This window comes from Rhinoderma darwinii, chromosome 4 (assembly GCF_050947455.1).
Source record: "Rhinoderma darwinii isolate aRhiDar2 chromosome 4, aRhiDar2.hap1, whole genome shotgun sequence".
Classification (NCBI taxonomy): domain Eukaryota; kingdom Metazoa; phylum Chordata; class Amphibia; order Anura; family Rhinodermatidae; genus Rhinoderma; species Rhinoderma darwinii.
Genome location: NC_134690.1, coordinates 81,131,670 through 81,159,156, shown reverse-complemented (window position 1 = coordinate 81,159,156; position 27,487 = coordinate 81,131,670). Strand labels below are relative to the sequence as shown.

The following is a 27,487-nucleotide window of genomic DNA, read 5'->3' as shown; positions in this document are numbered from 1 at the left end:
CCCCCCCCCCCCCCCAATATTATGGGACTGTGGAATAGGCTCAGTTTCTTTTTTCTTAGATCTGATCAATAGTCCTGTCCTCAGGAGCAAAATTGGACAATCCAAATATCCTCTCGTGACAAGCCCTGTAACCAGCAAGGACTGAGAACCACTGTGAGAAATTACGGTGGTGAGTAGCCCATAGAGCCAAATTCACACGTGCAGTTTTTGAGACACTTTCTGAGCAGAAGCCAGGAGTGGATCCAGAAATGAGGACACAAACCGCATATAAAAAATGTATATGTGAATTTGGACTAGATCAAGCTACCAAACCGAGTACATTAAATCTGCATATCCTGTGCCTACCCCAATATACACACACCGAGCCGATTCATTTCAATCGCTACAACAATGCACAAAATGGCATGAGGCACAAGCATTAGTAACAAGAATGTCCACTTATGGGCATCCCAAAAATGCCAATAAAGCTTACCTCCCATTTACTGTAAGATAGGGAATGTTTCACTAAGAAGGGTCCTTTAAAAGTTGATATAGATTTCTTAAATAAATGGGCAACTTCAGAGACTTTATATATACAAACATAAGTACAGATGCAGCAGAGCTGAACTCATCATTTAATGGGGTGGAGCTGCATCGTAATAACTCTATATAGTGTAAAATGACAACACATTGTGATATCATGAGACATTGTACCAAATAATAAATTCAGCCGGTTAAATCTAGAATATATATATAAAACATACTGTAGCCCTATTGTGCTATAAACTTTTTTTTCCTTTTGTCATAGTTGATTTGTTGCAATTTCATTTGATATAATCGGAATCTAGAAACGTTTACATGACCCGCTCATGCTATGGTGAGCATTTCATCTCAACCACCTCAGCCCTGTCCCATAGCTTATAGCAGGAACCTATAGACGTTCAGGAGTCATATATATTAGGAATGATTCTTGCATGCCATATGTAAAAAGAAGGCCTTCAGAGACGACACCGACTGCACGCCAGCATAATATAGACGATGAAAATACACAATATACATTAACCCATTCACAGCCGGCACGGATTGCGCTCTTTGCTGCACAGCCGGAGGAGAGCGGTGCCAGGGTTTATTCCCGGTAGCAGGCTGATGATTTGTGCGGTGTGCTCAGATCTCTTCCACTAGTCTGTGGTGTTGTGAGGTTGGGCGAGTCTTTTCTGTATGATCTCTGGGCGGTCTCTTGAGGAAAATGTCTTAACGTCTGAACCAGAACCAGCTGTTGAGGAGCCAGAAGGCCACAGTGATGGAGTACATTACCATTTCTCTCTTGACTCTCTCCTTGTTCTCCTCTTCCAGGAGGAGAAGGCGTCTGTTCAGCTTGATTATCTGAGAATTTGGAGAATAACCTGTAACATCATGCACACTCCGGTTGTATACGATTACACACCCAGTGACCAGTGATTGACTACTATCTAGATGCGGTGGCCCAGAAGGGGAGTGACTGGAGAGATGCCCGTGTCTCTCTCCATACATTTCTATGGGAGTTACAGAAACTACTGAGCAATCGTAATACCTCTCCATTCATTCCCAGCCTGGATGCGGGGGCGGAGGGGAGCTCCATTATGGAGATAGGTGTGGGTGCCAGAGGTGTCCCACCCATGAGACATTTATGGCATTTCCTGTGAACATGCCATAAATGTCTATGATGGAAATACCCCTTTAACAACTTATTTAGTTGCGATTTTTTACTGTATGGGGTTAAAGGGAAATGCTCTTGTATAGTGTTAACATGTAAAAAAACAGGAACAATGTAACTACATTTCTACAAACAGAACAGTAGCTACCCTCTTCTTTTATATGAACAAAGTCCATATAGCAAAAGGGTAACTAAACGTTTATTTCGATAGCGACATGCCAGACGTTTTGATCGGTGGGGGTTCGAGGATAGACAACCCCACCGATCACTAAAACGAAACGGCAGAAGCGCTTGGGTGAGCGTTGTTCCTCTTAGTTTCTGATTGGCTTTCCTCGGAGCAAGCAATGTACGATCTTTCTCTTAAGCCCATACACCGATCTGAAAAAAGCCAATCAGAAATGAAGCAGCTCAGCCCTCACCCTAGCGCTTCTAATGCTTTGTTTTAGCGATCAGTGGGAGTCTCAGTGCTCGGACCCCAACTGATCAAAACTTTTGACATGTCACATGTTTAAGAGTTTGGTTAATGCTTGAGGGCAGTAAATGTATAGTAGAGGTCCAGGGCAGTTTGTTAAACATGGAGTTAAGGTTGGTAATCCCCACGTTTTATAATGGCTGCAATGTAACCAGCTTATGGTCACTTAGTAAAATTAGTGATGCTGGAACTACCGTGCACTCGACTTGTAAATTACTAGGCTATGTACACCTTTGAATCTTTTTTTTCTTGTATCGGTGTGTTTGGTGCAGCTATCTAAATATTTTATTAAAAAGGATTTTGACTTTTTGAGATACAGCTGCTTCATATCCTGTATACAGAGCAGCTGTATCTTGTGCTGAGACCTGAATCCGTCTGGTCAGCGTCACTGACTGGTTCAGTGTCAGATCTCCCTGTTATCGATCACATCTAAGTTATGAACTTAGATGTAATCGATAACCGCTCGATCCTGCGTCACTGAAGCCGGTGACCTCACTCATACAGGTTTCAGCGCAAGATACAGCTGCTCTATATCCAGGATACGAAGCAGCTGTATCTCAAAAAGTTAAATTCATTCTTAATAAAAAAGTGTTTAGAAAGTTGCATCACACACGCAGATACATTACATACAAAAAAAAAAAACAACAAAAAACAGCACTATTTCAAGAAGGCATGTACATAGCCTTTAATTAGACATAAAGGGGTTTTTCCATGAGGGACATTTATGACATTCACAGGATATGTCAAGTGTCAGATAGATGCACCTCCCACCCATCTCTAGAACGGGGCCCCTAAACCCCGTCCTAGCCTTTTGTGCTCACGCTGACTCCCGGCTACTTCCCGATTACATGGTCGGGAGTTACGAAAACAGCGTAATTCGGAGTTACGCTGTTTCCGTAACTCCCATAGTGGTAAATGGCAGTTACGGAGCAGCGTAGCATGCTATTTACGCGGTTTCCATAACTACTATTCAGCTCTATGGGAGTTACGGAAACAGCGTCACTCAGAGATTTACGCTGTTTCCGTATCTCCCAACAATGTAAATCAGGAAGTGGCCAGGAGTCAGCGTGAGCACAAAAGGCTAGAACGGGGTTTAGGGGACCCCGTTCTAGAGATAGGTTCGGGTCCCAGAGGTGGGACCTGCATCAGACATTTAGGACATATCCTGTGGATATGTCATAAAATGTCTCTAATGCAGAAAAAAATGCATTTTTGTTTTTGTTTTTTGCATCCCTCCTACATTTTTTAAATAACTCGAAAAACCACTTTAAATTTGCAACATACTTCTGTGCCAGATTTGGCATGTTTAAGCCATGCCCTATTATCAGAACACACTATATATATATATATATATATATATATATATATATATATATATATAATTTTTTTTTTAAGTGTCTAAAAGAGGGGCAAACATTCTCCTAAAATGAATGCGCCAAATTGTGGTTCGACACATTGTAGGAGTAGACACATAAGTAAACCTGACCCAATGGCCTACCTGTCTTCTAAGCGAAGCTGCATCCACCAATGACATGTCATCTGGTGTTCCATCCATGGTGGAATCCAATGCTGAAATTGCATACCTACAGAAGAACAATGTAAACACACGTTACTGAAAATGTGGAATATTCTGTTAAAAAAAAAAAAAAAGAAGAGGATAATAGGATTCACTCACCTCTAAGTGAGCCATGAAACGAGCCTATTCACTAGCTGTAGTGCTGCTTCCCTTTCACTCTATGAAATCCTACATTGAGCCAAAAACTCTGGCTCATGTTGGGATTTTTTTTCAGATTATCCTATATGTTCTGATCACATTACATAAAGACCTTTAACAACACAGGTGAAGACCTCTATGTTTTTAGAGCAGCATTAATAAAATATTGTGAAAAAGTTGTGTTTATAACTGGAGGTCTTAAATGTTCTTTTATAGGTTACAAAGATTTTGTGTGTCGGAATATAATCCTACTTCTATATTTCCTTATCTTTCTACTTCCCCACTATATCAGACTATGGACCACATTGATATTAGGAGAGATTGACACGCAATTGCGCTGTCTGTGTCGGAGGTGCGATGTGTTGTGTGGTAGCAAACAATGAGAATATTCATAACACATTCAAGCGTGAAGTTAGAAAAGTGTTGTACATGTAGCAATTAAAAAAAGATTAACACAGTAAATTAGTGTAGACAAAAATCACCAGATCCCGAAGCTTATGCATGAAAAAAAAACGAATTCTATTAACCCAGTGAAATCTAGGCGAGCTCACATTGAGGACTGTGTCAGATGGGTAGTTTATCTGCTTAGTACATTTACTGCATTGTTGGCTCTGACACCTCAGCTATACCTAGACAATGCAGGCAGTTTAAAGGGGGTTAAAGGGATATTCGGGCTTTAGAAAATAAATTTTCTTTTTCTGTATAAAAAAAAAAAGTTAAACAATATTAAAATATACTTTCTGTATCAATACTGAACGGTTTTTAAGATCTCTGCTTGCCATCCTTCAATAGGAAACTTTAATGTTTACTCCCAGGGGATAAAAATCTGTCTGTGGTCATGTGATGGACACAGGTGCACAGCTCGTTACAGTATGTGTATCAGAACGGTGTCTTCTACTGATCCCAGCACCTGTGTGTCCATCACATGATCATTGACCAAAGTAAACAATGACTGTTCCTACAGAATAACAAGAAGCAGAGGCTTTGAAAACCACAAGAACAAAAATGCGGAAAGTATATATTGGAAAATTGTATAACTTTTTATTACACAACAATTATTTGCGGATTCCAGAATACCCCTTTAACAAGAATGGCATCGATTAGGTATGACGACAATGTCTTATTGGTGGGGATCTGACTGCTGGGACTTCCACAGATGCATAGCACAAAGGACCCTCAGTGACTTGGGTAGTGTGGAAATTCCAACACAGGTCTAGAATCCCCCAGCGGTCAGACCCCACCAAACAGACACTTATGGTATCTCCTTAGGACATCATCATTATTAATGGTGGGTAAACCCCTATGAAGAGGATCTGCCACAGGGACCAGAAGTTTAATAATGAACCTTTTGTTCCCATGAATTAAGAGCATTCTTCCAGGAGTAACAACCCCAAGACCTTTTCACAGACATGTAAACATTGTCTGTCACAACTGTAAGGTCACATGTACACTATGCATATTACGTGCAGATTTGCTGCGCTGATTTTATTGCGGCAAACGCTGCAGCGTAATACAGTAGCAGTAAAGGAAGTGAGATTCTATGTAACCTCCGCTACTTATTGCAGATTTTTTCTACACATAAATTGACATGCGGTGCATAAATTAAAATCCGCAGCATGTCAATTTATCTTGCGTTTCTGCCTCAGAATTCTATCAAACAAGTTTAGAAAAAAAATAAGCCAAAATCTGAAGCATAAAAACCTTATTTCGGCATCAAAATTTAAAAACGCACATAAAAATGCATAAAAAACAAACAGTATTAAGTGCGGATTTTACCTGCGGAATTAGCAGTCTTTACCTACACTTTTCACGTGGATTTTCCAAATCTAATTACGCAGCGTGTGCATTTAGTCTAAGAGGGTCCAGCTAATAACGGATCTTACTGCGCACAACAGGTACAGAGTGTATGCACCGACACTTTTCTATAAATATCTATATAGCGCATAAAAAAAAAAAAAGGTCCAATGCTTATTGCTCCAGTCCAAGTCAAATAAACATCCAACTGACACAGCCCTATGCCAGCGATAAGCAGCCCTAATGGAGATAAGCAGCGCTCTACACAGCAGCACACTGGCAAAAATAGCGGATTACCTTGTATTATCATGATGAGGAGCAGAGACTGAAGACCCTCCACGCAAGACTGGCCTGGAGCGTTAAGAAGGAAAACAAGGACAGAAGGGGAAGTGAAGACAAGAAGGGCAGGAATCACTCAACAGCTGTAGATTTTGGAGCAACAAACGCCCACATTGGTGGATACATTTCTGAATGCACTGCAGGGTGTGGCAGAGGGGTAGTAGGATAGGGAACAGGGGAGACATTCACCTGCGGTTTTCATCCAGCACATCGATGACCTGCTGATAAGCCCTGCGGGTGGAGGTCTGGATGAGCGACAGAATGCCACGGGCAGAGAAAAGATCTGCTCCATCTGCGGGGAGCGAGGGAGCAGGGTTCGGGCGGCCTGTGGGGGCAGGTGGAGTCGGGCTGACCGGAGAAGAGCAGCAAAGAGAAACATAGAAGTCAGACCGTGTGCGAGACAGAGAAAGTTGGATACATATGACGGTTGATATGCACTAAGTAGCTTGGAAGATGTGTAGCAGGAGAGGTGGAGGCCTCTACATACCAGATAAAAGTTTATTCAGGGGGAAAGAAGCATCAGAATAAAGAAAGAAAAAGTAGAAGGGGGGAAAATGAACAAGTACACAGTCAAAATCCACAAAAGACGGAGCAAAAAATAAAATAAAAATTACGAGGAGGAACAAAAAAAGGAGAGAAGCCGGATACAGATGCTCATGTTCTGGGGGTCACTTACAGATGGCAGTGCCATGCACTGAACACAAGGGTAGATGCTCAGTCAGCAGGAGAGTACAACACAGGCTCTAAGATCAAAGAAAAGGTCCCACCTATACAACCAATTTCTTTTGTATTGCTCCAGTGACTGTTATGCAGATCTGTGTGTATCCATGGTAACAGACTAAACAAACCCGATGTAGTCTGATCTTGGTCACACTCCCTTTACACCTCAAATCTTACTAAAATACATTTGGTAGATTAGCAAGAAGATTGGAAAAATAAAATAAATTGGTTGTGAAGGTGGATCTGTACTTTAGCTAAGATCAGCTTCCTACTGTAACTACCATTTTAAGTCAGATACAAATCATCAGCAAGCCATCACTCAATCAGAATTTAGGCAACAGAGCTAGAACCATATATATTATACTACATAGGGACATACATGGATTAGTGCAAATCTTACGGACTAATAATGTATTTGGCATGCCAGAAGAGTCACATTAGTGGGGGTGAGGGGACCCTGGGCACATGTCTATAGTCTTCAATAATCACTGAAAAAAAAAAAGTCTAAGCCTCTTCTGTGACAGTATCTGGCTATGGCAGAAGACCCCACAATGCGAGATGGAATTCATCTATTTCATTATTAATAGGGAGCAACAATATTCTTTAGAGACAGTCCTGTGCACACCATTTTAGTCCATGTAGTACCATCTTTGTACTCATCTGTGTTTGGCAAAGGCAATAGCACTTTGTTAGGATATACAAACTCCTTGTAATTACGGTCTTCATATAAACATTGTTTAGCTCATTTTACAAACGGTCCGTATAAATTATCCCATTAACCTGCATCAAAAACTCCTGAAGACGGGACGTTAATAGTCAGGCCAACAAACCACAACTGGCTTAGGTTTATTACATTAGGGCTCTCCAGTGGAGGGGAAGCCGATCTAAGTGTTTCTTTTCTATGTCTAATGAAAGTTTGTCTGTCTTTAGCAAAAAAGAAACCTACAGGTTGTTGGTTTGTTTTTTCTTAAAGAGGACCTGTCACCAGTTCAGTAAAGCCCAATTTCCTACCTTCTTATTATGCTAATTCAGCTATACTAGCCAAAAGGGGCAGTAACACTGGGGTTTGACAGGGGCGGTCTCTGTGTTGGCAGTATGACGCTGTCCGCTCAGCGTCATACAGCTTCTTCCTCTCCCTGCACAGAGGGATCTCAGCTTCTATCGCGTAGAAACGGAGGAAGGCTTTACTTAACTGGCGACAGGTCCTCTTTAACCAAGTAGAACATGAAGACATTGTGATACGTGATCTATCACTATAGAATTCCATTTTTGAGGCTTAAAAGGGGGTTTTCCCAGAATCATAAATTATCACCAATTTGCTAAAAACTGGGGCCCCACTGCTGGGACTCCCAACGATCGTGAGAACGGGAGGCCCCAAACCCTTGTTCCTCCTCACTGCTCGACCACAGTGGGGAGGACATTGAATGGAGCAGCGGTCGAGCAGCGGTGGGGCCCCCAGCAATCATTTATGATTCTAGGAAAACCCCCTTAAGTCAATGGTGCCACAGAGACAGAAAACTGAACAGAGTGCAAGTCTAAAAAAAACAAAAAAACACCACATTAGTCCACAGTGCCCCCCCCCCTATAGTGTAGAAGCCTTTGTTTTGTAATATAACTAAGAATAAAAAATTATTTTTTTTAATATATAATTAGAATATGTAAAGGGGACAAATAAAATGTTCTTAGGAACAAAATACATTATATAAATAAGCAATTCTGAATGTAGATTCTTGACCCTGGAACCTGAAGCCACCACAATGCAATGATACTGTAAAGTCCGGACCTAGTGCTGTACTTACATGGAGTCATTTCTGACCAGTTGTCCATTGTGCCTTATAGTGTTCTCACTGACTGAGCGCTCCCTCTTCTGCCGGCCCATAATTCGCAACTAGGCAATAATTCAGATACATTAATAAGGCAGTAATAAAACATTTATTTCCTGTAGCTTATATAGGAGCAACATATAACACAGTTTTGTACAGATTGCAAATCGCTGAGTCCTTACCTCAGATGCACACTCCGTCAACTGTCAGAAGGCCTAGATTTAACCTGTTCTTTATATTATATGTTCTAGAAATGTAGGAGGAAATCCAGGGTTGGCCGGATTAAAACCCCGGATACCAGGGCTGCTAACACAGAGCCGCTGCGCTTCCCTATTTCTGTTATCTAAATAAAGTGTGTGTCAATTAAGTAAGAGTCAAGAAAACTCATTCTGTGACTTGGCGAGCAAATCTGTTCTTTAAACCAGAAGTGTCATTCGCAGAAATCCGTAGTACAGGTGAATATATAAATGTGTAATATCTTATAAGAGGAAAGTGACATTTTCCTCACTTCTCAGCAGCCAGTAGTTCCCCCATCTCTGCCTGCAACCTACAGAGAGGCGCATACTGGACTGGATCACAGCATATGCCATACATCACACCAGGAAGAGCCCACCCAATCAGCATGCATGGAGAGAGAAAAATGTGCATTTACAGAAACCAGTACATAGACCCAACATATGCAGGTTATACACAATATCTCTGGCTGCACTGCATCTGCCTAAGAGCCTGTCCACATCAGCGTTGGCTTTCCATTCCGGGGTTCCGTCGGGTGAACCCCGCAACGGAAAGTCAAACTGAAACCACAGCGTCTGTTTCCGTCACCATTGAGATCAATGGTGACGGAAAATTGCTAATGGTTCCATTCCGTCAGGTTTCAATTATTCCGACGGAATCAATAGCGCAGTCGACGGAGTTATTGATTCAGTCGTTAAAACCGAAATCTGCCAGAATGGTGACGAACGGAAACCATTAGCAATGTTTCCGTCACCATTGCTATCCATGGTGACGGAAACTGTGGTTTCAGTTTGACTTTCCGTTGCGGGGGTCACCCGACGGAAACCTCCGACAACCCTGGAACGGAAAGCCAACGCTGATGTGAACAGGCCCTAAGGAGTGATTTAGATTTGTGTAACAAGTAATATGTATTATTTTATTTTTTTTAAATGAAAAAGTGGACAACTCATTTTCATAAGCGATGCTGAGTCTTAGCCTATGGCAACCCTAATCAGGACTCAAGATCTTAAGACTTACCTCATCGTTTTGGGGAGTGATTGGAGTAGGTCTTTCCAGGTCCAGGAAGTCAAGTGGTCTCTCGCTGAGGGTCAATACCCGAGGTGGTGTTTTCAGTGCCAAAGGTTCAAAAGGTGTAGTCTGAATAAGATCCAGATCTGCAGGCCTTGAAAAACAGGTCTCCTCATTTTGACCTGTAAAAGATTGAGGAAGAATATGAGAAAAAGGCTCCAATATGGTGATATGTTCCATGTGCCTGAAAAAAGTCTGGTAACATTTGACTAATTTTGGAGAAAAGAAAATGCGCTCACCCGCCACCACAATTCTCTCAGGGACCTGCATAATGGCGCCAGGCCTAGAAATGTCAATCGGCGGTTGTGGACCTGCTTCTGTGTTGCTTGGAGCGACTTTCAGCTTCTCCGGGACCCTCATTCTCTGACTGATGCCCTCCGTATACTCGATGTCATACTGCATACGACTGATTTCCGCCATCTCTGCTGCCGGAGGGGAGAATCCTGCACTGTTCATCCTAGAAGGAATAAAATGGATTTTACAGCTGTAACAAGTCTGGAATGAGGATAAATCTGCTGCTAGACTAAAGATGAAGAAAGTGTACACCCTTTCATGAATATTAATAGTTATTGATGACTTTATATCACAACACAGAAGAATGTGATCAGTGACTTCATATTAATGCTCACAACATGAAGGCTGAAAAAGAAGAGGCCTCATGAGACAGAAATTACACGGAGAGGATTTATGGAGACAAATACAGTACAGACTGCACAATAGTGAGGAAAATGGCGCGAGGCCTGCCCAGTCTACGGATGAACTGAGTGAGGTTTAAACTGCATGGACTCCACATGCACCCATACGAAGGTGAACAGCGACTATTGCAATTTTGGCCGCCAACTGGCCCACTGAAATGAATGGGGCCGCAATTCACCCGCAAATCCGCCCCAAAGATACGTTCGTGTGCATGGGGCCCGAATATATGTATTTGTATGTTTTACTACTTTTACACAGTAAAAATACTTTTTTCAAAATTTGTTTTTGTGTCGCCATGTTTTAAGAGCCATAATGGTTTTATTTTTACGCCGATGCAGCTGTATGAGGGCTTGTTTTTTGCGGAACGACTTCTAGTTTTTATTGGTACCATGTTGGAGTACATGCGCATTTTTTATCACATTTTTTTGAAGGCAGGATGAACAGAAAACAGCAATTCTGGCGTTGTTTTTATTTGATTTTTTATGGCGTTCACCGTGAGGGTTAAATAACGTAATCGCTTTATAGGTGGGTCGTTACGGATGCAGTGCTACCAAATATGTGAAATGTTTTAATTTTGTTATTTCATATTAAAGAGGCTCTGTCACCAGATTTTGCAACCCGTATCTGCTATTGCAGCAGATAGGCGCTGCAATGTAGATTACAGTAACGTTTTTATTTTTAAAAAACGAGCATTTTTGGCCAAGTTATGACCATTTTTGTATTTATGCAAATGAGGCTTGCAAAAGTCCAAGTGGGCGTGTTGAAAAGTAAAAGTACAACTGGGCGTGTATTATGTGCGTACATCGGGGCGTTTTTACTTCTTTTACTAGCTGGGCGTTCTGACGAGAAGTATCATCCACTTCTCTTCAGAACGCCCAGCTTCTGCCAGATCACGCTGTGTCGTCACTCACAGGTCCTGCATCGTGTCAGACGAGCGAGGACACATCGGCACCAGAGGCTTCAGTTAATTCTGCAGCAGCATCGGCGTTAGCTGGTAAGTCGATCTAGCTACTTACCTGCAAACGCTGATGCTGCTGCAGAATCAACTGTAGCCTCTGGTGCCGACACGATGCAGGACCTGTGAGTGACGTCACAGCAGTGATCAGGCAGAAGCTGGGCGTTCTGAAGAGAAGTGGATGATACTTCTCGTCAGAACGCCCAGCTAGTAAAAGAAGTAAAAACGCCCCGATGTACGCACATAATACACGCCCAGTTGGACTTTTACTTTTAAACACGCCCACTTGGACTTTTGCAAGCCTCATTTGCATAAATACAAAAATGGTCATAACTTGGCCAAAAATGCTCGTTTTTTAAAAATAAAAACGTTACTGTAATCTACATTGCAGCGCCGATCACATGCAATAGCAGATAGGGGGTTGCAAAATCTGGTGACAGAGCATCTTTAAAGTATTTTATAAGGGAAAAAGTGGGTTTTATTTTTTTTTATTTGGTATTTTTATTATTAACTTTATTTTTAGTCCCACTAGGGGACCTCACTATGCGATCTTCTGAACACTTTTATAATACACTGCAATACTTCTGTATTGAAGCGTATTATTCCCTGTCCGTGTAAAACTGACAGGCACCTGCTAGGTCATGCCTCAGGCATCCACTACAGGCAGACCTGGGGGCCTTTCTTAGACCCACGGCTGCCATAGAAGCCAGTGCTGATGGGGAGCACCCTCCCTCAAACCATTCAATAGCGAGCACCGCATCTAAGGGGTTAACCCCTTAACGCTCCATGACCTACTATTAGGTCATGCTAACTGTAGCGTTCGCGCTCAGTGACCGAATAGTAGGTCATGGAGTAAACACGGCGCCGTTCGCGCGGGGCGCGTTCATGAGCTGTGATAGCTGCTGTTTCCGACAGCAGACTATCACTGCTCAATGTGCCGGGACCGATCGCGGAGCTCCCCCGCCGATTAACCCCTCAGAAGCCGCGTTCAATAGCGATCGCGGCTTCTTAGGGGTTAATCCGCCATCGCCGGCCTGCTACACGATAGCGGCCGGCGATGGTGACTATGGCAACCGGACACCAAACAATGGCGTCCGGCTATGCCATAGACGGAAGCCTAGTGGGTCCTGACAACGTCAGGACCCACTATGCTTGCTGTCAGTGAGTAGCTGACAGTTCAAATACACTGCACTACGCATGTAGTGCAGTGTATTAGAATAGTGATCAGGGCCTCCTGCCCTCATGTCCCCTAGTGGGACAAAGTAATACAGTAAAAAAAAAAAAGTTACAAAAAAGATGTGTAAAAATAAGAAAATAAAAGTTTTAAAAGTAATAAAAGTAAAAGTCCCACTTTATCCCTTATCAGTCTTTATTATTAATAAAAATATATAAACAAACAAATAAACTATACATAATTGGTATCGCCGCGTCCGTAACGGCCTGAACTACAAAATTATTTTGTTATTTATCCCGCACGGTGAACGCCGTAAAAAAAAATATTAATAAACCGTACCACAATCACAATTGTTTGGTCACTTCACCTCCCAAAAAATGGAATAAAAAGAGATCAAAAAGTCGCATGTACCGAAAAATGGTACTGATGGAAACTACAGTTCGTTACACAAAAAATAAGTCCTCACACGGCTTTATTGATTGAAAAATAAAAACGTTATGGCTCTTAGAATATGGTAACACAAAAAGTGAATGATTGTTTACAAAACGTATTTTATTGTGTAAACGCCATAAGACATAAAAAAAAAACTATAAAAACATCTGGTATCGACGTAATCGTATCGCCCCGCAGAATAAAGTGAATATATCATTTATAGCGCACGGTGAACGCTGTAAAAAAAAAAAAGAATAAAAAAACAATAGTAGAATTGCTGTTTTTTAGTCCCCACGCCACCTAAAAATAGAATAAAAACTGATCAAAAAGCCGCATGCACCCCAAGAAAACTACAATGAATTCCTCAAGGGGTCTAGTTTCCAAAATGGGGTCACTTTTGGGGGGTTTCCAATGTTTTGGCACCACAAGACCTCTTCAAACCGGACATGGTGCCTAATAAAAAAGAGGGCTCAAAATCCACTAGGTGCTCCTTTGCTTCGGAGGCCGGCGCTTCAGTCCATTACCGCACTAGGGCCACATGTGGGATATTTCTCAAAACTGCAGAATCTGGGCAATAAGTATTAAGTTGCGTTTCTCTGATAAATCCTTTTGTGTTATAAAAAAAATGGTATAAAGAGGATTTTCTGACAAAAAAAAAAAGTAAATTTCACCTCTGCTTTGCTCTAAATTTCTGTGAAACACCTAAAGGGTTCATAAACTTTCTAAATGCTGTTGTGAATACTTTGAGGGGTCTAGTTTCTAAAATGGGGTGTTTGATGGGGGTTTCTAATATATGGGCCCCTCAAAGCAACTTCAGAACTGAACTGGAACCTAAAAAAATAAATAAATGAGGCAATACTTCGCTTCTCACATTATACTGGTAATGAGCCGTGCCCACCCCGAGATTACCCCAGTTTTGACCGTTTGTATAAACGGAGACCCCTATTAGACCGTTTCAGTGCCCGGTTTTCCCAAGCATACACCCCCGAGAAGTGTTTTTCTATTGATGAGTCCCTGGTACATTTTAAAGGGAGGGTTCAATTCCACGAGTACCTGCCGGGTAAGAGGGCAAGGTATGGCGTGAAGATGTATAAGCTGTGAGAGGGCATCAGGGTATACCTACAGATTTAGGATATATGAAGGAAAGGCCACCCCCAAACCAGACTGCATCCTGGACTACAATAGGTACATGGGAGGGGTGGACTTGTCAAATCAAGTCCTGAAGCCCTACAGCGCCATGCGGTGTGGTATAAGAAGCTGGCCGGGCACATCATGCAGATGGCTTTGTACAATGCGTACGTGCTACGTCGATGTGCAGGCCAGAGGGGAACTTTCCTGGAATTTCAAGATCTAATCTTTAGGGACCAGGAAGGGGGGGCACCCAGTACTTCTGGAAGCGGGGCCACACGCATCGTACCAGTGCAACACTTTCCAGGAGAAGTTCCCCAAACCGGTGGAAAGGGAAAGAGTCAAAAGAGGTGCAGAGTCTGCTATAAGAGGGGGATAAGGAAGAACACAATATACCAATGTGACACGTGTCCCGAAAAACCAGGGCTCTGTATAAAAGATTGTTTTAAAATGTATCATACATCCCTTGATTTTTAATTTACCCTGATGCACTCCGCACAGCTTACCCCCCTCATCTTTCCCTTCTGAGCCCTGCCGTATGCCCAGGCAGCTGATAACAGCCACATGTAGGGTATTGCCGTACCCAGGAGAACCCACATTACAATTTAAGGGGTGTATATCTCCGGTGGCACATGCTGGGTACACTATATTGGACACTGAAATGGCATATATATATATATAAAATTGCAAATCTCACACTGCACCATCTGCTGCGCATTATCTTTTACACAGTACCTGTGGGGTCAAAATGCTCACTACACCTCTAGATGAATGTCTTAAGGGGTGTAGTTTTTAAAATGGGGTCACTTCTCGAGGGTTTCAACTGTACTGGTACCTCAGGGGCTTCTGCATACATGACTTAGCACCAGAAAAGCTCCAGTAGGCCAAATTGTGGTCCTTTCCTTCTAAGCCCTCCCATGGGCCCAAACGGCAGTTTATCACCACAAATGGGGTATTGCCGCACTAAGGACAAATTGGGCAACAAAATGGGGTATGTTGTTCCCTGTGAAAATAAGAAATTTTGATCAAAAATGACATCTTATTGGAAAAAATATCATTTTTTTCATTTCAAAGCCCAATTCAAGTAGGTGCTGTGAAAAAACTGTGCAGTCAAAATGATAACAAAAAACATAAATGAATTCCTTGAGGGGTGTAATTTCCAAAATGGGGTCAATTCTGGTGGGTTTCCATTGTTTTGATACCTCAACACCTCTTCAAACCTGGCATGCTGCCTAAAATATATTCTAATAAAAAAGAGGCCTCAAAATGCACTAGGTGCTTCTTTGCTTCTAGGGCTTGTGTTTTAGTCCACGAGCGCAGTAGGGCCACATGTGGGACATTTCTAACAACTGCAGAATCTGGACAATACATATTTAGTAGTATTTCTCTGGTAAAACCTTCTCTGTTACAGAAAAAAATTGAATAAAATTGAAATTCAGCAGAAAAAATGAAATTTGCAAATTTCATTTCCACTTTGCTTTAATTCCTGTGAAATGCCTGAAGGGTTAAAAAAACTTTCTATATGCTGTTTTGAATACTTTGAGGGGTCTAGTTTTTAAAATGGGGTGTTTTATGGGGGTTTCTAATACATAGGCCCCTCAAAGCCACTTCAGAACTCAAGAGGTACCTTCAAAAAAAGGGTTTTGAAATTTTCTTAAGAATATGAGAAATTGCTGTTTATGTTCTAAGCCTTGTAACGTCCAAGAAAAATAAAATAATGTTCAAAAAACGATGCCAATCTAAAGTAGACATATGGGAAATGTGAACTAGTAACTATTTTGGGTGGTATAACCGTCTGTTTTTCAAGCAGATGCATTTAAATTCTGAAAAATGCTATTTTTTGTAAATTTTCTCTAAATTTTGCAATTTTTCACAAATAAAGACTGAATATATCGACCAAATTTTACCACGAACATGAAGCCCAAAGTGTCACGAGAAAACAATCTCAGAATCGCTTGGATAGGTTTAAGCATTCCGACGTTATTACCACATAAAGTGAAATCTGTCAGGTTTGAAAAATGGGCTCTGAGCCTTAAGGCCCAAACTAGGCTGCGTCCTTAAGGGGTTAAACGTACTGGGAAACTGAATATTGGCATCGGGGTGGAATTTGAAGGGAAAAAAAAAAAAAAGACTGCGGCTCCCCCGTTGATTTTTGTTGTTACGGCGTCCACCTTGCAGTAAAAACAACATGTTGACTTTATTCTGCCAGTACAAACACACATTATATATATATATATATATATATATACATACATACATACATACACACAGTAGGTTTTGTTTTTGTTTTTTTTCAAAGAAAAAAAACTTGGTTTAAGAAAAACTTATTTTGTGTCGCCATATTTTGAGACCCATAACTTTTAATTTTTCTGTCAATCAGCAGTGTGAGGAATTGTTTTTTGCGGGGCAAGCTGTCGTTTTTATTGGTACCATTTCGGGAAGAGGGAACCAAAAGAAAAAAAAACAAAAAAAAAACAAAACAGAAAATTCTGGCTTTGTAAATTACTTTATTTCCTACGGCGTGTTAAATAACGTGATACTTTAACAGTTTGGCCTTTTATGAACGCAGCGATAACCATATAGTTTCACTTTTCATATATGGAACTTTTATTTTGTACACTAAAAATGTTACTTACATTGTTTTAGTCCCCGGTACAATACATTGCAATACCTATGTATGCCATATATCTACTTCATTAGGCCCCCAGGCTGCCATGACAACCATCGGCAGCCCACGATTGAGCCACGGAGGGGGCTGCCTCCTCTTTCTAATGGCATAACAGCAACCGCGGTATCTGACTGCGGCATTTAAGTGTTGAAACGGCCAGGATCGCAGTATGGTGCTGGCTGAGCCCGTTCCATAATCCCCCCCGTCACCAAGGGATTAAAAATTAAAAAGCGTTTGAATAAAGAGGGTTAGATTTATCCCTGGTATCTTCCGTCCAGCGCAGCTTAAAGTTCAGCTGGAGCAATTTAGCCATGTGATAAGACTGAAGCATTAATATTCCTTAACGTTAATTTTTAGACCCGATACCCTGGAAAATGTATCCCGAATGTGACAGATTAGGGAGATATGCGAGTAGAGATTAAATATATAGTCAGCAAAAAGCGTGCATTTATGGGTCTGTCCTTTCATATCAATCCCTTTACCATCATTGTTCCTCCTGATCAAGTGTGCCAAGGGCTTAATGGCTAAAATAAATAAGATGGGTGATGGGGGCAACCTAGTCTAGTACCACATGCTATGGATATAAGCCCAGAAAGAAAACACTGTTTGCCTGAACAGCTGAGGTCGAATATACGGACTTGGTTTTAAGGCATTAATTTGTGAATTCGGATCATTAAGAGACCTCGGTGTAACAAGTACCTCTCTAGGATGTTGCAATAAATTACCAATGGATACGATATGCGCCGAATCAGCTGGACTGAGGGCTCGGCTGACAGTGTCTCCTGTGGGCCTCGAACACACAAAATAACCCTGATATCGATCAACTAAGCTCAATTTAGATCGGATCGGTAATAGGGTTATATTCTGTCAGAGGCGCACAGGAGATGCTAGAGTCCGCTTACAGCGGCATTACGTAGCCTCTATGTATATTGCACACATAAAAGCTGCACCATAAAAAAAAAAAAAAACAACTTTAACCCCTTCAGAACCAAGCTCATTTTGGCCTTCAGGACCAGACCCATTTTTTTCAAATCTGACATATTTCACTTTATGTGGTAATAACTCCGGAATGCTTTTACCTATCAAAGCGATTCTGAGAAGGTTTTCTCGTGACACATTGGACTTTATGATAGTGGAAAAATGTGGTCGATAAATTCAATATTTACCAGTGAAAAACACCAAAATTTTGTGAAAAATTGCAAAAATTAGCATTTTTCTAAATGTAAATGTATCTGCTTGTAAGACAGGCAGTTATACCACACAAAATTGTTGTTAATTAACATCCCCCATATGTCTACTTTAGATTGGCATCGTTTTTTTTTTGAACGTCCTTTTATTTTTCTATGACATCACAAGGCTTAGAACTTTAGAAGCAATTTCTCACATTTTCAAGAAAGTTTAAAAATGCTATTTTTACAGGGGCCAGTTCAGTTGTGAAGAGGCTTTTAGGGCCTTATATATTAGAAACCGCCAAAAAGTCACCCCATTTTAAAATCTTCACCCCTCAAAGTATTCAAAACAGCATTTAAAAAGTTTCTTAACCCTTTAAACGTGTCACAGGAATTAAAGCAAAGTAGGGGTGAAATTTACAAATTTCATTATTTTTTTTTGCAGAAATTCATTTTTAATCTATTTTTTTTGTAACACAGAAGTTTTTACCAGAGAAACGCAACTCAATATTTATTGCCCAAATTCTGCAGTTTTAGGAAATATCCCACATGTGGCCCTAGTGTGGTAATGGACCGAAGCACAGGCCTCCGAAGCAAAGGAGCACCTAGAGGATTTTGGGCCTCCTTTTTATTAGAAAATATTTTAGGCACCATGTCAGGTATGAAGGGCTCTTTCGGTGCCAAAACAGTGGAAATCCACCAAAAGTGACCCCATTTGGGAAACGACACCCCTTAAAGAATCCATCTAGGGGTGTAGTGAGCATTTTGACCCCACAGGTTTTTTGCAGAAATTATTGAAAATGGGCCATGAAAATGAAAATATACATTCTTTCAAAGAAAATGTAGGTTTAGCTAATTTTTTAACATTTCCACAAGGATTAAAGGAGAAAAAGCACCACAACATTTGTAAAGCAATTCCTCCCGAGTAAAACAATACCCCACATGTGGAAATAAATGGCTGTTTGGACACACGGCGGAGCTTAGAAGAGAAAGAGCGCCATTTGGCTTTTGGAGCTCAAATTTAGCAGGAATGGTTTGTGGAGGCCATGTCGCATTTGCAAAGCCCCTAAGGGACCAAAACAGTGAAAACGCCAAAAAAGTGACTCCATCGAGAAAACTACACCCCTTGAGGAATCCATCTAGGGGTGTAGTGAGTATTTTGCCCCCACAGGTGTTTCATAGATTTTATTAGAATTGGGCAGTGAAAATAAAAAAAATCCTTTTTCTTCAATAAGACGTAGCTTTAGCTCCAAATTTTTAATTTTCTCAACAAATAAAGGAAAAAAGGAAACCCAACATTTGTAAAGTAACTTCTCTGGAGTACGGCAATACCCCACACGTGGTCATAAACTGCTGTTTGGGCACACGGCAGGGCTCAGAAGGGAAGGAGCGCCATTTGCTTTTGGTGTACAGATTTTGCTGCATTTGGTTTCTGGTCGCTATGTGCATTTGCAAAGTCCCTGTGGGACCAAAACAGTGGATCCCCCCCAGAAGTGACCCCATTTTGGAAACAACACCCTCAAGGTATTCACCTAGGGGTGTAGTGAGCATGTTAACCCCACTGGTGTTTTGCAGAAATTCGTGTGCACACGATGTGGGAGAGTGAAAATGGGATTTTTTCCATAGATATGCCAATGTGTGGTGCCCGGCTTGTGCCACCATAACAAGACAGCTCTCAATTATTATGCAGTGTTTCCCTGTTTTAGAATCACCCTACATGTGGCCCTAATCTTTTGCCTGGACATTCGACAGGGCTCATGAGTGAAAGAGTACCATGTAAAATTGAGGCCTAATTTGGCGACATATAAAGTATTGGTTCACAATTGCAGAGGCTCTGATGTGAAATAATAAAAGAAACCGCTGAGAAGTGACCCCATTTTGGAAACTGCACCGCTCAAGGCATTTATTAAGGGGTGTAGTGAGCATTTTCACCCCACGTGCGGAAGGTACAAATTAACATTTTTCCCTAGATGTGCCAATTCAGTGTCAAATATGTCGTGCCCAGCTTGTGCCACTGGGGACACACACCCAAAAAATTGTTAAAAGGGTTCTCCCGGGTGTGGCGATGCCATATATGTGCAAGTAAACTGCTGTTTGGGCACACTGTAGGGCTCAGATGGGTGGGAGCGCCATTTGGCTTTTGGAGCGTGGAATTTGCTTGGTAATAGTTTTGTTTGAGTATTGCTGGCGTTTCCGTTTATAATGTGGGGGTACATGTGAGCTCAGCAGAGTACATCAGGGGCATAGTTAGGTGGTATAATAATAAGGTAAAAAAAAAATTATAAAATGATCCATAGATGTGTGTTACGCTGTGATCGATCCTTTCGGCACAGGTCGGTGTCGCACTGATAAATGTCCTTCCTTATCCCCCTTTTGGTCCACGCTCCGCACCTTTGCAGTTTGGGGAATTTTGCTGGGAAGTGTTGTCCTGGTATAATACGGGCGCCCTCGCTTCCAGCAGATATGTTTGGGCCCTCCCCTTACTGGTTCCCTAATTTTAGTGCCTTGATACATCGCCCTTTGAAACAGAAGAAATGTTCCCCTCTGGCTGCACAACTGGATTTTTTTTTTCCTGACTTATTGGAGCCTTAACTAATGTAATTTTTTCATACACATAGTGGTATGAGGGCTCTTTTTTTACTTTTGGAAAGAGAATGTATTTTTTCTGTCGCCATGTTGTGAGAGCCATAACGTTTACATTTTTCGTCGATGGAGTTGTGTGAGGGCTTGTTTTTTGTGAGACGAGGTATAGATTTTATAGGTACCATTTTTGGTTACATGCGACTTTTTGATCACTTTGTATTTACATTTTTGGAAGACAAAGTGACCAAAAAAAACCAGTAATTATGGCAGTGTTTTTGAGTTTTTTTTTTACGGCGTTCACTGCGCTGGATAAACAACATAATATTTTTATAGTTCAGGTCGTTACGGTCGCAGCGATACCAAATATGTATGGCTTTATTATTTTTTTCAATGATAAATGACTTGATAAGAGGAAAAGGGCGATTGTGTTTTATTTTATTACTTGAAACTTTTATTGTATGTGTTACAACTTTTATTTAAACTTTTATTTAGTCCCAGTAGGGGACTTGAAGGCCCAACTGTTTGTTTGATGTTCTAATACATTGCACTACCTAAGTAGTGCAATGTATTGGAACTGTCAGTTGTTCACTGACAGCAAGCCGATCAGGCTCCGCCTCTGGGTGGGGCCTAATCAGCTTACGTAATGGCAGACAGGAGTCCATTGTTAGGGCTCCTGTTGCCATAGTAACAGTCGCCAGCCTTGCCATCGCATGGCAAGGCTGCCGATTTGCTACAAACCTCTAGGATGCAGCGATCACAATGGATCGCTGCATCGAAGGGGGTAATGCCAGGAATCTGAGCTAGCTCCGGTTCCTGGCGATAGATCGGGGTGTCCACTGTAACATACAGCGGACACCCACTGCTGATGATGCCGGCTCAGCTTCTGAGCCGGAAGCTGAGCCGGCGCCATCTTGCCGATGGTACCGGAAGCCTCCTGGGCCCCGCCGACGACGGGGCATAGGAGGATTCCGTTACAGGCTGACCGGGAGGTAAGCATTAGCCCTCCGATCGCCTTTGCAGCCACCGGCAACCCAGCGATCACGTTGCTGGGGTGCCGGTGGCTATAAACTCCTCACATGCTGCGATCTCTATTGAACGCAGCATGTGAGGGGTTAATCGGTCGGATCGGAGGCAAGCTCCGGTCCTGGCCGATACCCCAGGGTGCCAGCTGTAACATACAGCTGTCACCCGGCGGTGATGTCGCTGGCTCAGCTCCTGAGCCAGCTTCATCTCCATGACGTACAGTAACGTGAAAATGCGGTAAGACACCAGTTTTAATGACGTTACTGTACGTGATCCGGCGGGAAGGGGTTAATAGAAAACTAATAGAAAAACTGTTAAACACTAAAAACACACACTAAGAACAGAAGTATTGGGACACCTACATGAGATTTTAGGACATCCCATTCCAAAACCATAGGCATTAATATGGAGTTGGCCCCCCCTTTGCAGCTAAAACAGCTTCCACTCTTCTCAGAAGACTTTCTACAAGATTTTGGAGTTTGTCTGAGAGGGTTTTTGCCCATTCATCCAGAAGAGCATTTGGGAGGTCAGACACTGATGTTGGAGGAGAGGACCTGGCTCGCAATCTCCATTCCAGATTATAAGAAGGTTGAGGTCAGAGCTCTGGACAGGCCAGTTAAGTTCTTCCACATCTAACTGCCTTAACCATGCCCTAATGGACCTTTCTTTATGTACTGGGGGATGCTGGAACAGAAGAGTCTTCCCCAAACTGTTCCCACAAAGTTGGAAGCTATTATGTGGTATACTGAAGCATTAAGATTTCCCTTCTCTGGAATGAAGGGACCTAGACCAATCCCTAAAAACAACCCCATAGCATTATCCCACCTCCATCAAACACTACAGTTGGCACAATGTAGTTAGGGAGGTAACGTTCTCCTGGCATTCGCCAAACCCAGACTCGTCCATCAGACTGCCAGATAGAGAAGCGTGATTCATCACTCCACAGAACACATTTCCACTTCTCCAGAGTCCAGTGGTGGCAGCTTTATACCACTCCATCCGATGCTTGGCATTGTGCTAGGTGATATAAGGCTTGCATGCAACTACTCGGCCATGGAAACCAATGCCATAAAGCTCCTGGGGCACAGTTTTTGTGTAAAGGCCAGAGGAGGTTTGGAGCTCTGCAGTTATTGAGTCAGAGCGTTGGCGACTTTTATGCATTGTGAGCCTCAGCACTCCGCTCTGTAACTTTATGTGGTCTGCCACTTCGTGGCTGAGTTGCTGTTGTTCCTAAACATTTTCACGTTACAAGAATATCATTCACGGTTAATCGTGGAATATCTAGGACGGAAAAAATGTCATAAACTGACTCGGTGCAGCGGTGGCCTCCTATTATAGTACCAGGCTGGAATTCAGTGAGCTCTTTACAACGACCCATTCTTACACAAGTGTTTGTAAAGGCGACTATAACTAGGTGCTGGATTTTATACACCTGTGGCAGTGAGAATGAATGAAACACCTGAATTCAATGAGAGGTGTGTCCCAATAATTTTGTTCATATGGTATGCATTGAAAAAAAGCTACAAAGCTCTTAAGTTCTAAGGAGAGCTCTTGAAACAGAATAGGATTTCAGGGGGTCGAGGAGGGTTTGGGTCAGAAACATTTTAGGGTTGTACATCGCAGGTTGTGATGAAACCAGGGAATATTTTTTTGTGAACATGTGGTAAAGGGCCAGTTTAGAAATCACCCCTCAGAAAAACTTTACCTAGGAATTACGGGTCTGTAACAGACCTTTAAAGAAGCACTCCAGTGTTTCGTTTTTTTTTTCAGCCCCAACAAACCTAGTCTAGTAGTCAAATAAATCAATAACGTTATTTCATTGATTTGCGCATTCCTTACTCTTATCGCTACATCATCATTTTCTCAATCTGCAGCCATGTTAGAACCTTTGTTACTCATCTTCTGCATACTGGATATGCTTCCGCCCGCAGTCTTATGCCGAAGCACGTCAGTATAGGAGTGTGGAGAGAACAGGAGGAGTTAGTCATCTACTAGGACAGTGTTCGGGCGGCGCAACATGGACGCATGTTTGTAGGCTTTATAAAAGTGGGTCATGCAGGCTGGTGGTGACACCCCCCCCCCCCCCCCCGCTGATACAGAAACAGTAGTAAGACACCAGGGTCCTCAAAGAGTAAACGAGACCCAGCAGAATGGAAAAAAAATGCACCGGTTTTCGGGGGGGAAAAAAAAGCGTTCAAAACAGTAATAACTATACATCTATATCATTAATCATATGATCCGTTTGTGCACAGAATACAATTTTTCACCGGTGTGCTTCTTTAAAGAATGGTACCTGTCTGTCATTTGAAGCGTAGTAGGATATAAATGTAACCTGTACATCTTGAATGGACCCGTTGACTAGTAGGTTTCAACACTCTGGTTCAGCAAAGGTAGTCTTGTGTATGAAAGATGTGTTTCGCATAGAAAATGCCCATTTCTCTCTTCCTTTCTCCCGCCAATGCCATATAATACACAGGAAATTGAAAATGCATGAACTTGGGACAAGAGGCAGATGAAAAATGTAGTTTGAGTAGAAAAACAACATTACATTTCATTGAATGGTACAATTTAAAAGCTTTCCTACACTTTGTCGGTAGATTACGCTTTATCTGCTTAAAGGAACTATTAGAATTAGTCATCATGGACCGGAGTGTTGTGCACTATTCGAAAGAAAAGAAAGAAAGAAAGATTGTGTGGACCAAACATACTCCCAAAGTGGTAGAAAGACAGATTAGGAAATCCACTTAGGGAGAAAAAGGAAACTTAACACCCCAGAACAGAATTCCTTAAGCTTTATGGGAGGGCACGCAGTGGTTTCCATGGACCCTAGGCAGCTAAGCTAGAGATATATGCCCAAAAAAAAGCAACAATAGAACAAAATCTATAAAGACAGCAGCAGGCGAATTGGAACATCAGCGTCCAACACTTCAGAGCACAAAAAAACCTGATGGGCAATTCTTGGACTTGGTTTTCCAAAGTGCCGAAATAGGGTCCGGTCTCCGAAGCGATGCCAGGGAAAATGTTGCCAGGGATATCTCTCTAAACCAGGGGTCTTAAGCACGCGGCCCACGGGCCACATGCTGCCCCTGGGGCTGTCATCTGCGGCTCGCGGGACACAGAGCCGGTAGACTCTGGAATTCCCTGACATCGCTGTCCACATATGAACAGCGATGTCTGGGGCTTCCCCAGAGCTGGAGTCCCGTGTAGAGCGCTAGTACAGGCTCTGCTCCGGCACTCTGGAATTCCCTGACATCGCTGTCCATATATGGACAGTGTGTCAGGGTCTTCCCCAGAGAGGAGTCCCAAGCAGAGCGAGAGTAGAGGCTCTGCTCCGGGACTCTGTGGAATTCCCCAGAGCAGGAGTCCCAGTGATGTCAGGACCACAGCTGGGAGTCCCAGGTAGAGCCTACTTGCACTCTACCCGGGACTCCAGCTCTGGGGTTGCCCCTGACATCACTGTGGGAGCATCTACAGAGGGCACTGCGGGAGCATCTACAGAGGGCACTGCGGGAGCATCTACAGAGGGCACTGCGGGAGCATCTACATAGGGCACTGCGGGAGCATCTACAGAGGGCACTGCGGGAGCATCTACAGAGGGCACTGCGGGAGCATCCACAGAGGGCACTGCAAACCTTGACATGTGTGTCTGCCAAACGCTGCCAACTGAGCCGCCGGACTGCATTTAGCGACACTTAAACTGGAAACTGGATTGTTGAAATAAGCAAGTGGAGAATTCTCTCAAGTTTTAAACATAGCGCTATTATTATAGTAATGTAGTATTAATTTTATAGTAATGTAGTATTATTATAGTAATATAGTGTTATAGTAGATCAAATAAGTAATTTATTAACAATAATTTTGTGTTGTATCAAATGTGAAAGTAATGCGGCCCGTCCACCTCCCATTTTTTCTATATGCGGCCCACTTACCCGGCCGAGTTTGAGACCCCTGCTCTAGACAATAGGCTAAGTGTTCAAGGGTAGATTTGTCATCATGTAGAGTAGACTTGAAGGGTGATTATGGTAAGAGAACATGAGGCGAAATGGACATGCGGCAAAGGTCTACAGCTTATTCTTCTTCAAATAGTGCGGGAGCCAGGTCTGCAAAGTTCTGGAGGTCCAAATCACCTAGTTGTAAATGATCGCTCTCGAGGCTCTGAGTTTGCCTTCTTTGACAGATTACATTCTAAAGGACTCACCAGAATATCTCTAGATAATCCAGCAGCTGTGGGCGCTATAAGAACCCTCTGCACTCTGCCACGGTCATAGTATCGAGAAGAGAGCTCTGGCAATAGAGTTTTAAAGAGGTCCTGAGCCGCAGCCTATAAGTTTGGGACAGATTCAGGGAGCCCCCTTGTCCTGATATTCTCCCTTCAGAAGCGATTCCCTAGATGCCCGATATTAGTGTGGAACTCCTCTAGTTGTGAATAAATACAATTAGTGTGCTGGTTGACTTTAGAGACCGTATCATCCATTCGACAATACGAGAACCCAGGGCATGAAAGTCAGCTTTCGATTCTGATCTGTGCGCATGTTTTTTGTTTTTTTAATTCTTGCTGAAGCAATTGTGAAAAATGTGTAATCAGCACTTTGTCTCCAAATATTTTGCAGAGCTCTGAGAACACACGTCCACGCACGCGCCTCCCGCCGTACTACTCTATGTTAGACAGACCGGCTGCTAGAGATACATTACAGCTGCCGTATTTCTAATGACCATGTCAGGCAGCAGTCTGTCAAATCACTCAGGTGAAGACCAACCTGGCATGGAACTGCAGGACTTAGGCTTCGTTCACATCTGCGCCAGGGTCCCATTCCATCTGAGATTCCGCCGGAACGGGACCCTGACCGACACAAACGGAAACCAAAAGGTTATCATTACCATTGATTTCAATGGTGACGGATCCAGTGCCAATGGTTTCCGTTGTGCAAGGGTTCCGTCGTTTTGACGGAATAGCGTAGTCTACGCTATTGATTCCGTCAAACGAAAGAATCCTTGCACAACTGAGACAAACGGAAACCATTGGGACCGAATCCATCACCATTGAAAGCAACGGTCATGGAAACCTATGGTTTCCGTTTGTGTCTGTCAGGGCTCCGTTCCAACAGAAAGGAGATCTAGCGCGGATGTGAACGAAGCCTTACACCACTGAATTGAGACTCAGGACCTATTTAATAGGAAAATAGGTCATACGGCCGAGTAGTGGGTGAGGTGGCAGAGTGACGGGTGAGGTGGCAGAGTGACGGGTGAGGCGTGAAAACTAATAATTGAAACATAGTTGCTTTATACTCATATAAAACGGGATCAAATGTAACAAGGGATAACGGGATTATAAACATAACATGAACGCGGCCTCCTCTACCCATACACAGCCATAATGGACTCTAATGTCATGCCTCCTCTTTCCATTCAATACACGTCAGTTACCAATGTGACAGCGGCAGCCCCCACGGCGTCCAACAATAGAGGGACGTGTCGTGTATTTCATGTGCAGCCCTCAGTAGACGGAACTTGTCCGTGCTCACACACATATGACACATGTACTCAGCAGCCATATCACACAGCTCATTATTATTATACTTACAACAGGATATCGCCCTACAGGAGCGCTGCTTCCAGGAGATGACCCTGCTCAGCCGCCGTACCCCGGAAATTAGGAGCACTGAGCCACGTGACGGCAGCGGAACAGGAAAAGCGTCCACAAGGGGAAGAGGACGAGTGACGTCATTTCAGAACGTTGGCTGACTGAACGGCAGATGTTTGCTGTACACACGGTCAATAAAGTTAAGCGGGCAAACAAGCATACAATGCCATTAACCCCCCGTG

General features: G+C 42.7%; 1 protein-coding gene across 5 annotated transcripts; it reads right to left on the bottom strand.

The window, feature by feature from the left end:
• Positions 1–13: 13 nt before the first annotated feature.
• Positions 14–27,487, bottom strand: MFF (mitochondrial fission factor). 5 transcript variants are annotated; one of them, XM_075861268.1, is made up of 9 exons: positions 27,246–27,487; positions 23,997–24,109; positions 10,076–10,293; positions 9,786–9,958; positions 8,511–8,599; positions 6,181–6,339; positions 5,950–6,003; positions 3,643–3,727; positions 14–1,362 (listed from the first exon to the last, which is right to left on the bottom strand). In XM_075861268.1, the coding sequence occupies exons 2-9, from the start codon at positions 24,002–24,004 to the stop codon at positions 1,231–1,233; spliced, it is 918 nt and encodes a 305-aa protein (XP_075717383.1). In that variant the 5' UTR covers positions 24,005–24,109; positions 27,246–27,487; the 3' UTR covers positions 14–1,230. The 5 variants fall into 5 exon arrangements, with proteins under 5 accessions (XP_075717383.1, XP_075717382.1, XP_075717385.1 ...); XM_075861267.1 differs by having other exon boundaries at positions 23,958–24,109; positions 27,246–27,486; XM_075861270.1 differs by lacking the exon at positions 23,997–24,109 and having other exon boundaries at positions 27,246–27,485.

What these genes read in the sequence shown, in the direction of transcription:
- MFF (XM_075861267.1), bottom strand. Translation starts at nt 24,004, where the DNA reads ATGTACAGGTTACATTTATATCCTACTACGCTTCAAATGACAGACAG. An exon ending in TGAGAGAATTGTGGTGGCGG is followed by an intron (nt 9,959 to 10,075) that starts GTGAGCGCATTT and finishes AATCTTTTACAG; the next exon opens with GTCAAAATGAGGAGACCTGT. An exon ending in GTGCTGGATGAAAACCGCAG is followed by an intron (nt 6,004 to 6,180) that starts GTGAATGTCTCC and finishes TTAACGCTCCAG; the next exon opens with GCCAGTCTTGCGTGGAGGGT.